This window comes from Taudactylus pleione, unplaced genomic scaffold (assembly GCF_031769625.1).
Source record: "Taudactylus pleione unplaced genomic scaffold, aTauple2 ptg000004l, whole genome shotgun sequence".
Lineage (NCBI taxonomy): Eukaryota > Metazoa > Chordata > Amphibia > Anura > Myobatrachidae > Taudactylus > Taudactylus pleione.
The window spans coordinates 7840051-7852482 of record NW_028284407.1 but is presented as its reverse complement, the minus strand read 5'-3'; the positions used below and the strand labels follow the sequence as shown (position 1 = coordinate 7852482).

Genomic DNA, 12432 nt, shown 5'->3' with positions numbered 1-12432 from the left:
TAAATTGCTGTGATAAGTGAATTATTTCCTCTCAATGTGTTAAGTAGCAGTAAAAAAAATTGCAAGAATATAGGCATGCCACATACCATTTTAATCAGCATAAGCTGCTTGTGCGTCCTACTTGCAGTGCTTTGCGAATAAGACGCATTTCAAAGGAAACACATTAAAAGACGCGTAATATAATCAGCTTCACCTGTGGATCTTTTAAAATATGTGAGTAAGTAAAGTAAAGTAAGTAAATGAACACTATATTTGCTGTATAACCAAAACCATGAGAACAGCATCCAACCTCTCTTGCTATATGACTCGGGGCTTCATCTTCAGCAGAGAATCTCTTTAATGTGTGTACATTTCCTTCCAAATCCAGGTGTCCCCATTTTTTAAATCCTATTGATATTTTCCAATTCCTTATGCCAAAATTACAGCAGCTAGTCTGCAATAAAAACAAAAACATATTACGCCAGAGGTTCCCAGACTCGGTCCTCAAGGTTCCCCCCAACAGTTCCGGTTTTAGAAATATCCATAGTTGAACACAGAGACTTATGCCCTGATTCAGAGCCGGATGCTCTTTGTGAGTGCTCGCTCTGGATCTGGGCAGCCTGTTTTGTTTTTTGGCTGGCCTCCAGGCCGCTTGCTAAGTTGTGGGTGACCACCCACAGCTTTTGTGAGCGGCGAGGTGATGGGACGAGACCCTTGTGGTAGGGTCTTGTCTGCCGCAAGCCCCAGTGAGCTTCCTGCTCTAATAGAGCAGGAAGCTCACTACTGACATCACGAGTGATGTCAGTAGGGCCGCCCTCAAACGGCAGGCGTTCCTTCAGGAACACCTCCGTTTGACCAGCCACCCCCCTCCCCGCCTACAAAACGGGGCGAGCTGTCGATCAACATCGACAGCCGCCCCATTTGTAGTGAGCCCCGGAGCTAGCTCCGTGGCTTGCGCACGCCGTGCGTGAGCAGCACCCCACCATCGACCCACCTGCGAGCGCATAGCGCTTGCGAGCGGGTCTGAATCAGGCCCTTAATTAGTAGCTCGGTCAATTTGATTAGACAACCTGTGCTCAACCATGGATATTTCCAAAACCTGAACTGTTGTGAAGCCTTGAGGACCGCGTTTGGGAACCTCTGTATTACGCTAAGAACACAATGATAGATATTTATAGATAGACTACATTAAATATGGAATTATGGCGTCCCCCAAACGCAGCACTGATATTTCAAGATATTGGCCCTGATTCAGAGCCATGAGTTACCTACAAAACAATATTGTGTGCCAAATATTCATGGGTAGTTTCTACAATTCACTTTTACAGGCATGAAGGTTGCTAGGTTAATTTTAATATTTTTTTTACAAGAGGTTGTCCAATAAACATATTCATCCATTCAATCGCCTTTTCTAATGGGCACACAAAACATGACACCCATATGTCTAGTGAGTGATCTCTGGAGTTTACTACAGATGTGTCCACTCCACATACATCTTACTTCCTTGTGCATTAAACAGCCCTTCTAGTCATGCCATACCATGGCGCGACACTGTAAGCCCCCCAGCCCGGTGCTAAGCAGGGGGGGGCGCGATCAGTGTGATCGCTCCCCCCTACAGCCGTAGGAGACTGCTCCGCCTGCTGCAGCAGCCGCGAGCAGTCTCACACAGCAGCCCAGCACAAGCTGTGTGCTGAACTGCTGTGAGGGAGGGGGGGGGCAACGCCGGACTCGGGCCGCGCCGGGCCCCTCTAGCAAGCCCAGGCCCGGGTAAACTGTACCCGCTCCCCCCCCCCTCTCTGCGCCAATGGCAGTGACTGTGACTAAAGTCCCAGCTGCTACTGCAATAGTGTCCACCTCTGATAGTGTCACCCCCTTATCTCCCTACATATTTACCTTTCACTTATTCAATGGAGCAAGTCAGTAATGTGAACACTTATTGTTGTGTTGGCCACGATCCCTGACTACCTGATTGTGGTTTGGTGTCACAGTTATTGCATGAGGATGGTAGAGAATAACATGTGATTGGCTACAGCTGCAGAGACATAGGGCCTGATTCAACAAGCAACGCACAGGAGAGAACGCATGCACTTGGCCGATGGTTTTGTACTGCGCATGTGTATGCATCGCACAGCGCATGCGCAAACTATCCAGTACGGTAGCGTAAGCGTACACAGACTACACGCAGTGTGCACGCAGACCCCAACCGATATTGATTGACAGGAAGTGCCGTTTGTGGGTGGTGATGGGGGGTGGTCCGCCGAACGCAGGCGTGCCTTTGTGTTGGGACGCCGTTTTAGGGGCGTGCATAAATTAGACACTGCTGTGCCGCACGCAGTGATGACACTCCATGCACACAGGAAGTTGCCAAGATCTTGCCCGAGGTCTGGTCAACCACTATTATGCAAATGTGGTCGATGGTTCTCGATGTTACCGATGTTTACGCTATCTTGCGTACTCATCAGGCTTTGAGTAAAGGGAGACGGGCGGCTTAATATGGGGCTGGGTGTCTGCATCTTATGCTGCTGTCTCCGTGCGTGTGCATTGATTAGCATATCCTCGCAGCGGCCGGGTGCGTGCGTCTGCTAGCGTGTGTTCCTTGCTGAATCAGGCCCACAGTTGCTTATAAGCACGCAATCGGCCAATTGTTGCGTACTGCGTATGCATCGCAATGTGCATGTGCAATCTGTGCCAATATGATACATCTCCCACTAGGTACACTAAAGATATATATAAAAAAATCTGGTAAACCTGGCACATTGCAAACAGGGCCATAACTAGGGTGGTGCAGCCGATGCCGCCGCACAGAGTGCAACAGCGGCCGCACAGAGCAGAACCGGCCACCCACAATTTCTAACCGCTGGGCGCCCGCTGCTATTACTTTAATAATGGTGTGGTGCGCAGCGCCTGGCTCGTCCACTGAAGGGCCATGTCACTCATGCACCCTAGTCTCCGCCTCCCTCCCGACCCGGTCCCGCTGCGCACTGGGTCTCGGGTCTCTCCTCAGCTCCCACAGTTACTAGGGTGAGGAGCTGTTGGGTGAGTCGCCATCAGGTGCAGTATAATAGTCGGAGGTGGCAGCGCGGTGGCCATCAGTGAGCACTGTCTGCAGCAGGTCCAACACAGGCAGTGACAGATCCGGCGGCGGATAACATCAGCAGGTCCCTAGCAGGTGTGTGACTGTGACAGTGTCAGTGTGGAGAGTGTTTGATCCCTGTTAGTCATAGCGGCTCATTATCAGTGGCCTGTTCTAGTGCTGCAACTGCAGACTAGTCATGCATATGAGTGTTGGGAGGGGGAGGAGAGTTTGGGGGGATTATTAATCTCAGATTATGAATTCAATTTATGAGAGTCCCCTTAGAGCAGTACTACTGTGGTGGCATAATGTGTAAGGGGCACTGTGTGGCATAATGTGTAAGGGCAAGTACTGTTTGGCATAATGTGTATAAGTGGCACTATGTGAATAAGGAGTAGTACTGTGTGGAATAATATGTAGAAGGGGCACTACTGTGTGGTATAACATGTATAAGGGGCACTACTGTGTAGCGTAATGTGCATAAGGGGCTTTACTGTGTGGCGTAACATGTATAAAGGGTACTACTGTGTGGCCTAATGTGTATAATGGGCTCTACTGTGTGGCGTTACATGTACAAGGGGTACTAGCGTGTAGCATAATGTGTATAAGGGGCTCTACTGCGTAGCATAGCATGTATAAAGGGTACTAGTTACGGCCCTGCCTCACAGTGCTGTTCATTGATGCCAAGCATCCGAGTGTCAGGGAAGTTAAGTGATGTCAAGAAAACTAATGTAAATAGTGCAAATGAGCTGCGATATAGTGAGATGCTTCATTTTGCCACTGATTCTATCTTAACCAGGGATGGTCATTGACCATCGACAGTTAGCAGTCATGGATGTTTAATTGTCGATGGCCGAGAGTCAATGGTCCTACGCCATTGATGGACGAGTGGGAGACAATGTTTAATTTCTTCTTGATGGGTCGAAGCTTAGCCCAAATGGCTGCTAAGCCCCGTTCCTGTTGTTGATTGGCCCGCAGCCTACTATGCCCCCAGCAGCAGTGACCATCAAAGGGTGTAAACCATTGATGGGTCACCATAGATGTTTTTTGTGCTATCAATGGTAATCACAAATGGCCCTCTCGATGGTAACCATCGATCACCATCCCTAATCCCAACCTCTTTTAATAATCCTGGCAATTTGCCAGGATTATTAACAGGCAATTTGTGCAAATCTGGTGAATTGGTCAGTCACTAACACACTGTTGATTTTTCCGTCATCCAGCTCATCATACAGGAAATCAATGCACTTCAACTCAAGGGGTCCCCTACTGACAATGGTAACCAGAGCTGCGGATCTTTGTCATCAGGGTCTTTCCCAAAACACACTGTCCACAGCACTAGCAATGCTGTAAAATGTCAGCTTACAAATGAGACCAATAGAGTCTGTCAGTGAGTAGAACATTGGTTTTGTCCACTCCTAGATGTCCATACTTGTCATGTAGATATCTTAGTATCAAATGAGTTTGTTGAAATGAAGGACCAGTTGTCTTCAAACTTCACCACTCTACTTCTTGGGCTCTTGGAAGAGTAGGCCTTCATCCGCCACCAAGTAGTCATCTTGGCAGGATAACAGCTCTGCTCTTTCTGTTGTCAGGGCACTACTGTGGGCATCCTATCCTGTCATCACCAGTCACTTCACCACTCCTATGCATTTTCCTGCTGGTCTCACACCAGTCACTGTGAATCATCTGAAGCAGGTATTCCATATCTAGTTTTGTTATGAGATAATATTTTAATGGAAGTGTTTTCTCAGTGGCTTTCAAGAATCAAAGCATCCTTTTAAATGCCTCTCATGGACTACAAGTTATTTGATCGTCAAAATGTAACTTCAACTCCTATGCTCTTTGATAAATCAGTCTGGCCAAATGTAATAGACTGCGAGCCTCGAGTTTACTAGAGCTTTCAAAACGCTTCTTTTTTTTTGGTGCGGCCTCCTGGTCGCAAGCTAAGCTGTGGGTTACCACCCACCGCTAGCTAGAGACCAGGTTGATGGTCGTGATGGTGAACACCATCGTGACTTGTGACGAGACTCTAAGGTTGGGTCTGGGCACTCACAAGCCCCAGGGAGCTTTCTGCTCTGATGGAGCAGGAAGCTCCCCACTGACATCACTGATGATGTCAGTGCGGCCGTCCACAAAACGGCAGGCGTTTTGGAAACCACCCCCCTCGGCCCGCCTACAAAAAGGGGCGAGCTGTCGATCAACATCGACAGCCGCCCCTTATGTAGCGAGCTCCGGAGCAAGAGTTTCTCTCTCGCTCCGGGGCTTGCGCACGCGCAGTGCGGCCGCTGCGTGTGCGCATGGCTACCCATCGACCCGGTTGCGAGCACATCGGTGCTTGCGACCGGGTCTGAATGACCCCCAGAGGGAGCTGCACCATCCCCCAGTGTCTGCTGACCGGTCAGCACAACAAGACCCCCCATCCAGCGGCTAGAGATTAGCAGCTGCTGGGAAAAGGTAAATTAACCCCTCCCCCCCCTACACCCACAAGTGTACCTAGCACCTGAAGCCGCTGTGAAATGGAAAGTCGCAATGGTCGTGATATTTCAGATGTTCCGATGGTGGTGTTCCGATGTTTCACAAAACAAATGTATTTATTTTTTTACAAATATTTAAAAAATATATTTTTTTTTATAATGATATCATTTTGGAGAAGTTGAAACAGACGTTCTTCACCTAATGGACTCACAAACAAAACAACTATTTCTGAGCGGTTTTTAGAAGAAAATGTTGTCAGTTAAGTGGTTAATACACAATTATTGATTTTATAAATAGTGGTACCTAAACTTTTTATCTAATAGCAATTATATGTATTGCCAATGTATTGCTTTGCAAATGTTAGAGGTACAAACAATGCAAATGAGCTGCCAGGGGGTAACCAGGGGGAAAGTGATTGAGAACCATTGATTGCACTAAAGAGACAGAAATCACTGCCAGGTCATTCCACCAATGACAGCAGTGACAGGAAATGGCGGCAGCCCTCCTGTGTGACAGCCAGGAGCAGCAGCAGATGCTTTTCTATGACACTATAAGGTCGTTAATACTTCCTATAACCCTCCCTCTAACGACAGCCAGTCACACGCCTTTTGTGCTGAAACCTGTCTCAATAAAGCTGTTACAAAGTGACCTTGAGTGGGTTCTCCTCCCTCCATCCGGGTCCTCTTTATAAAGAGAGCAGTGCGCCTGCGTAGTGTTCCCCGTTCAGTTCGACCTCTGGTGCCGGTAAGCGAAGCGCTGTGGCAGAGGGGGTGCCGGGTAATCCGTAGCCATCCGTCCCCGTAGTGTACCGCGGTGACCCCCGCTTGTGGCTGTCTAGCCGAGGCCCCCTTCTGGGCGCACAGTGCACGCTGTATGTCTGCCCGCCTCGCCCGCTTTCACATCCTGTGACCCCATTCTGTATCTCTCCCACTGCAGGCTGCTGACCCCGATCCCCAGCGGAAGGACACAGAACCGCCGTACAACATGTATGCCTGCGCCAAGTTCGTCTCTACCACCTCTCTGGTGAGTGCTGCCGCCGGGTGTGGGGGAAGGAGGGTGAGGTGCTGTTGCTGCAGGACGGCCTAGCTCGCCGGCTCCTGTAGGTCAAAGTCACTGACTGTCTCCCCTGCGGTAGTGCTCAGCCCTGCCACTCTGCATGGTGCAGCGCTGTGTTTCTGCTGCTCCTCTGCAAGTTGCAGTTCCCGGGCCCCCTGCACGGCCGTGACCTTACCCCGCTCACAGCCAAGGACACGTACAGGCCGCCATTCACACCCGTCATGGGATTGCACAGCGATACTAGAGCTGTCTCCCTGCATTTCTCACTGTAAGGACACTTCCTGCATTTGCAGCACAGCTTGCTGTCTGCTCTCTTCCAGCTTTCATTCAGTTCTAATGCATGCATTTGTCTACTGTATTCTAATGCCATTGCTGGTTATGAGTACTTTGAGGCTGCAGTAAATGCTGTGCTGTTCTGTGGAATCTGAAGTTGTTGGACTTGATTCATTGTAACTTTGTCACCAGTGGCCGTTGTCAATGAGATTCTTTGCTTGTATTGTCTGTTCAGGTCCGTGCTGGGTCCAGAGCTCTGTACAGACCAATCTCTGCGTCAGTTTTGTCTCGGCCAGAGGTCCGAACTGGAGAGGTAAATTGTTTAAAATGTTTGACTTGGGCCATTTTTTGGTCTCTCTAAAGATTACCTTTAAAGCTATGTAGTCATATGCATGAATGACTTGATCATGTATCTTTGTAAAGGTATGTGGTTACAGTAACCTATTGTCAGGTGATTACTTTAAGTTGTTTAATAGATTTTGTGTGTTTGACACTACTTGTAGCATTTTAAAAGTAATTTGAGAAAAATGTCCCTGCAGTTACATAGCAGGCCATTACCTTGAAGGGCACCCTCATTGCAGGTCACTGGGTTAATTCAAGGACACTAATCTTGTCTGAGCAGATTAATCCAAGGATGATTTATACTGATGCTTGATTAATCAAAGTAATATAATTAATAATGCTAACAGCTTTTTATTTTGCACTTTTGAAACTTTTTCACAGGGAAACGCACTCCTCAGCGAGACACACAACCCATGCACCCAGCTAGTACTGAGGGGGTTCCAGACCAGTGCCATCAGCAGGGACATTGACACTGCTGCTAAATTCATTGGTGCCGGTGCTGCCACAGTTGGTGTAGCTGGCTCTGGTGCTGGTATTGGAACAGTTTTCGGCAGTCTCATCATTGGTTATGCCAGGTAACTTTTCTGTTTTGGTTTGCCTATCCCAAGCTTTCTGGCATCTTACTACTCAGAATTTGGCATGTTGAAAGGCTCAAATCTCAGTTTCACAGGATGTTATGTAAAAATTAGTTATGATTTTGTGATTTGTCTTTCACCAGGTTATAAATCTTATTTTTGTGCTGTTGGTATACCTGGTATACCTGCCTCTTCCAAGCATGTGTGGTCCAGGAGACACTAAGGCTAATAAAGGCAACTTTCATTCAGGTCTCCTCACATCTAGATCATGCATAATTTATAATTTCTGTTATCCATCCAGAAATAAGAGCACAACTCTATTATTCATGAACATTTAATGTGCTATTGGCATAAATAAGGGTATCTATCTTCTGAAACCATAAAATGGCCATGCCTTGACGGCCCCACTTCTCAGCCTGCATGTCTGTTTTGGCTTAGTCTGGACAGATTGGGTGAGATCTGGACCTTAATGTTTGAGCAGAGAAGCCAGATCACTGCTTGGAGTTGACTTTTTTTCCAGCGTGAACTGAATAACTTGTCCATTTTGCCATATTGGCTAAAGGCCAAATTTTCTCAGATCATGAATTGAAGTTGGTGTTTGCATAATCTTGGGTTTAGGGGTTGTAGCTAAAGGCTTAATAGTAGAATACAATTTCTGACACTGTGCTGTTCTAGAATGGCTCCTTTTGGCATCACATATTTTTCCTTCGTGCTCCATAGAGGTGCGAGGGGGAACTTGAAGAGTCAGTAATTCCGTAGTTGCCTGATACGTGCGCAGTCAGCCATTGCGGTGAAGCTTGTGGCACTTCCCACAGAACGGAGTTCCCCCTGTAAGATGCTTGTATGTGAAGTAGGTTTTATGAGTTATTCGCATTGAGAAATGTTTAGCCAAGTCCCTCAACCCTTGTGCTGCATAGAGAAACTACTAAAGCAGTATTGCTTAGAACAGTGGGGCACTATACAGTAGCTTTCTACAAAGCCAGAAGCAATAGCGCCGAGATGTATTAATAGCTCAGCCTGCCAATGTGGAGGAAAGAGGCTTTACTAAAAGTCAGTTATGTGCTTTATGCCATGAACAAGCTGACTACAGTTTAGTATACTTTAATTGGATGCTCCTGAGGCTGGGTACACACCTGGGTGACTTGTCTGCAGACTGAGCGGCCAATTGGTAATCCAATGCACACTTACTAATAAGCCGCTTGATATGTCTGCGCTGACATCACAACTGGGCGGGCATTTAATTTTGGCCACCCAGTTAAAATGTCAGTGTCGGCGGTTCCCTGCAGCAAGTGTACAGGCGGTCAAGAGTGAATGATGGCTTTTTTTTTGCTGTTGCCACAATTTTTCAATTGTACATGGTATAAAATATGGGTCATTCCATGAACTATAGGACACAATACATGAAAGCTAAATTCACATAACCGTTAACATTTTAGTGGGGAATTCAATTGGCCCTGAACAGTGTTCGGGCGCTAATGGATAACCGCGATTGTCAAAACGGGGTATGTTCGCCGATTATCCCCGTTTTCCGCCAATGTTGTTTTTTCACACCAATTTCGGTCGAAATAGGATGGTTCTCCTGAAAACATAGGTCCGCGAGCTTATTGCCATTTAGGTGGAGAAAAAAAACAGCACTTATCGTGTATTATTTTCCAGGACACAACAGGTCCTGAAGAAAAATATCCTAGATAAGTGGTGGTGTTGGGTGGCACTTCAGGGCTGATTGAATAGCTCCATCGTGATCTATTAGCAGCGCTACTTTAGCGCTGCTAATTGGGTACACCCATCAGTATATGTTTTAACGTTGGTGACTGGTTCTGTGTGTATAATGGAGTTACCCAAGTGAGGTCAAGGATAAGATGGTGAATACTTGGTGAGCACAATGGATCAAGCTGGAAGCAAATGAAAATGGCTATCACCAGATAAAATATTTTATACATCTTCAGTTAATCAGGAAGATAAAAAGGCCCACACTGATTAATTCACATGGATTCTTGAGTAACTTGTTTCAGAGCCCTTTGGGGACAGAAATGGAACGTGAGTCACATGTCAAAATTTTTTGTATAGTTTGGTTAACATTCAGGCTGTGTGTGTCAATCATAAGTTTATGGTCTTTAAGTGTGTAGTATAACAATATTATCAAAATAATTCAGTGCCTATGTCCATCCTGTTGTAACATGAGTCACTCATATAAACAATAAACTCTAACTACAAAGTATTTTTTTTTTCTACTTCTAGTCATTGACTACATACCCCATAGTTATATATTTTTAAATTGTTGAATTTGAGCTTAATTTTTGTGGTGCATAAACTAAATGAACATGGAATGTAAGGGGAGTACATGGAATGACCCATATGTAGAAACTGATGGTTGCTATGGGCAACTTCTCCTCTTGTCCACTTCTCCACTCTTTTCACTGCTTGTTACATCAATCCCTGTTACAAGCAGTTTTAGACTCAATGCAGTGTCCTCCATTATAAGGGTATTGTCTGCCTGGGAAAACACTATTTGGCCATCTTGAGCATGTTTAGTAGTTGCCATTTTTTTATACAGTATCCTCAAAATCAAGTGAGATAGTGGCCATAGAGTATTCAGCCCTTTGGTATTTGACACAATTTATTTTCTACCATAGGAAAACTGGGGGCAATTTGATCGGATGTCTGCCCACATCCCCAACAATCACTATATGCCAACTCTGCAAATTTTCTTGTACATCTTTGGGGTGCTAGGGGAAAATGCTTGTTTTTTTGAGTTGCCAGCATTCTGACTTTTTCCCAATGCCTTATTTGTTTCTTTCAAATGTATTACTCAGTTTATTTCAATTCTGGCCAATTAACAATACTGTAATGTCACGGGTAGTTTGTGCACTCATAGGTAATGGGTGCCCCAACAGAGCGATTTATTGCTACAGTTGGGTGCGAGTCCTGCAAACTCACACATTTTTTTTCTAGAAGCCTACTGAGGTGGTGAGCAGAAATGTGTAATGTCTAGCTTTTAGGCACCCAATTGCACTTTTTGCATCATGCATGCTGATTGGCATTCAAGACAATTGAACTGCTCCATTGTCCGCCCAATAATTGCAGCCCAAAGAAAAATTTAATTGCCCCCTTTCACTACAAATAGACAATAGTTGATCAGAAATTCACACCCTTTGACCTACACCTAAAAATAGAAGTTAATTTCATAGTTCAGATAAGGCAGCTGTGTGCCATCAAATGTTTAATAAATTTGACTCAAAATACACTTAATCAAAGTTCATCACTTCTAAAGAAGCCTCGTGAAGGTCAAAGCAATAGTGAGAAGTTATCGAATGCCAACGGTCCGGGGGCTATAATATTTAAGACTTAATAGACTTTCAACAGTAATTGCTAGGAAATGCACCAAGTATTAAAGGAAGGGGCCGGCATGGCTGGTATATTGGTTAGCATGACTTTCTCCTCACCCTCTTGGGTCATGGGTTAAAATTCTGATCAATGGACTAGATGTGGAGTTTGTAAGGTCTTATGTTTGTGTGGGTTTCTTCCCACACTCCAGATACATACTGGTAGGTTAATTAGATTCTGACATATTTACCCTAGTGACCATATCTTAGGGATTTTTTTTTATTTTTTTTTGTTTGTTTCAGTGGCCAAAAATCTGAATAGATTTACTTTTATTAAAAGAACAATGCAGGATACTGCTTTTTATTTGGTCATAGATGCTATAAATCACTGAAATGTGTTTAAACAAGGAGTTCATTAGGAGAACTTGTATTGCAAAGAATAGAACACCAAATAAAATATATACCGACCCTGTAACGTTCCTAAAAGCATTTGTCTGAAAGATTTTTTTGTTGAGAACTGCTTTCTAATATCACTTATTGCCAATGCTTACATTAACTACTCTTGTTATAAATTGTTGGAAGTGATTTGCGATGTCTAATCAGTTTACAGGACATGATTCTCATAGACAATGCTTGGTATAGCCTATATGGGTGCGCTATGTATACTTAACTATTTCTTATATTTTTTTCTTCCCACAGAAATCCTTCCTTGAAGCAGCAGCTGTTCTCCTATGCCATCTTGGGGTTTGCCCTGTCTGAAGCTATGGGTCTGTTTTGTTTGATGGTTGCTTTCCTGATCTTGTTTGCCATGTAAATGATGCTGGACATGCCGCTACTAAACTGAACAGCTGTAAACCATATTTTACTGTGGCTCCCAAGAAATGTTGTATTGTCAAGGAAATGTATTTTATTTCCAAAGTCCGTTTCATTAAAAATGGTAAAACTTGGATAAAAAAAAACTTTGTACTGGTATGTGATTTGTATATAATACTTTAGTCACTGAGCACAACAGTAATTGATATCCTAAATACCTGATCCCTTCGCTAGGGTTTTTAAAAGCACTAATTATATTGCAATCTACATGCATTAAAATAATATATAACTATACTGTGGGCAAGCTTGTGTGGCATCTTTCATTGGGGTAGTTATAAACTTGGAACACGTGGAGAAACAAATGTATCAGCCAAGTACACACAACTTGTGTATAAGGTAGCATGCACATTCTCAGTTGAAGATTAACTGCAAAGTCTCATTGGTTTGTATATGGGAAGTTAGAGTTGGTTTTGTAAAGATCAAACTGTGTGACCAGTGGTTTCCTGTCGAACGAGAACAA

General features: G+C 44.9%; 1 protein-coding gene across 1 annotated transcript; it reads left to right on the top strand.

Annotated features, from left to right (window-relative positions):
* Positions 1-6169: 6169 nt before the first annotated feature.
* ATP5MC3 (ATP synthase membrane subunit c locus 3) lies at positions 6170-12206 on the top strand. The gene is made up of 5 exons (XM_088473683.1): positions 6170-6274; positions 6467-6553; positions 7095-7172; positions 7583-7776; positions 11799-12206. The coding sequence occupies exons 2-5, from the start codon at positions 6515-6517 to the stop codon at positions 11911-11913; spliced, it is 426 nt and encodes a 141-aa protein (XP_088329809.1). The 5' UTR covers positions 6170-6274; positions 6467-6514; the 3' UTR covers positions 11914-12206.
* The last annotated feature ends 226 nt before the right edge of the window (positions 12207-12432 follow it).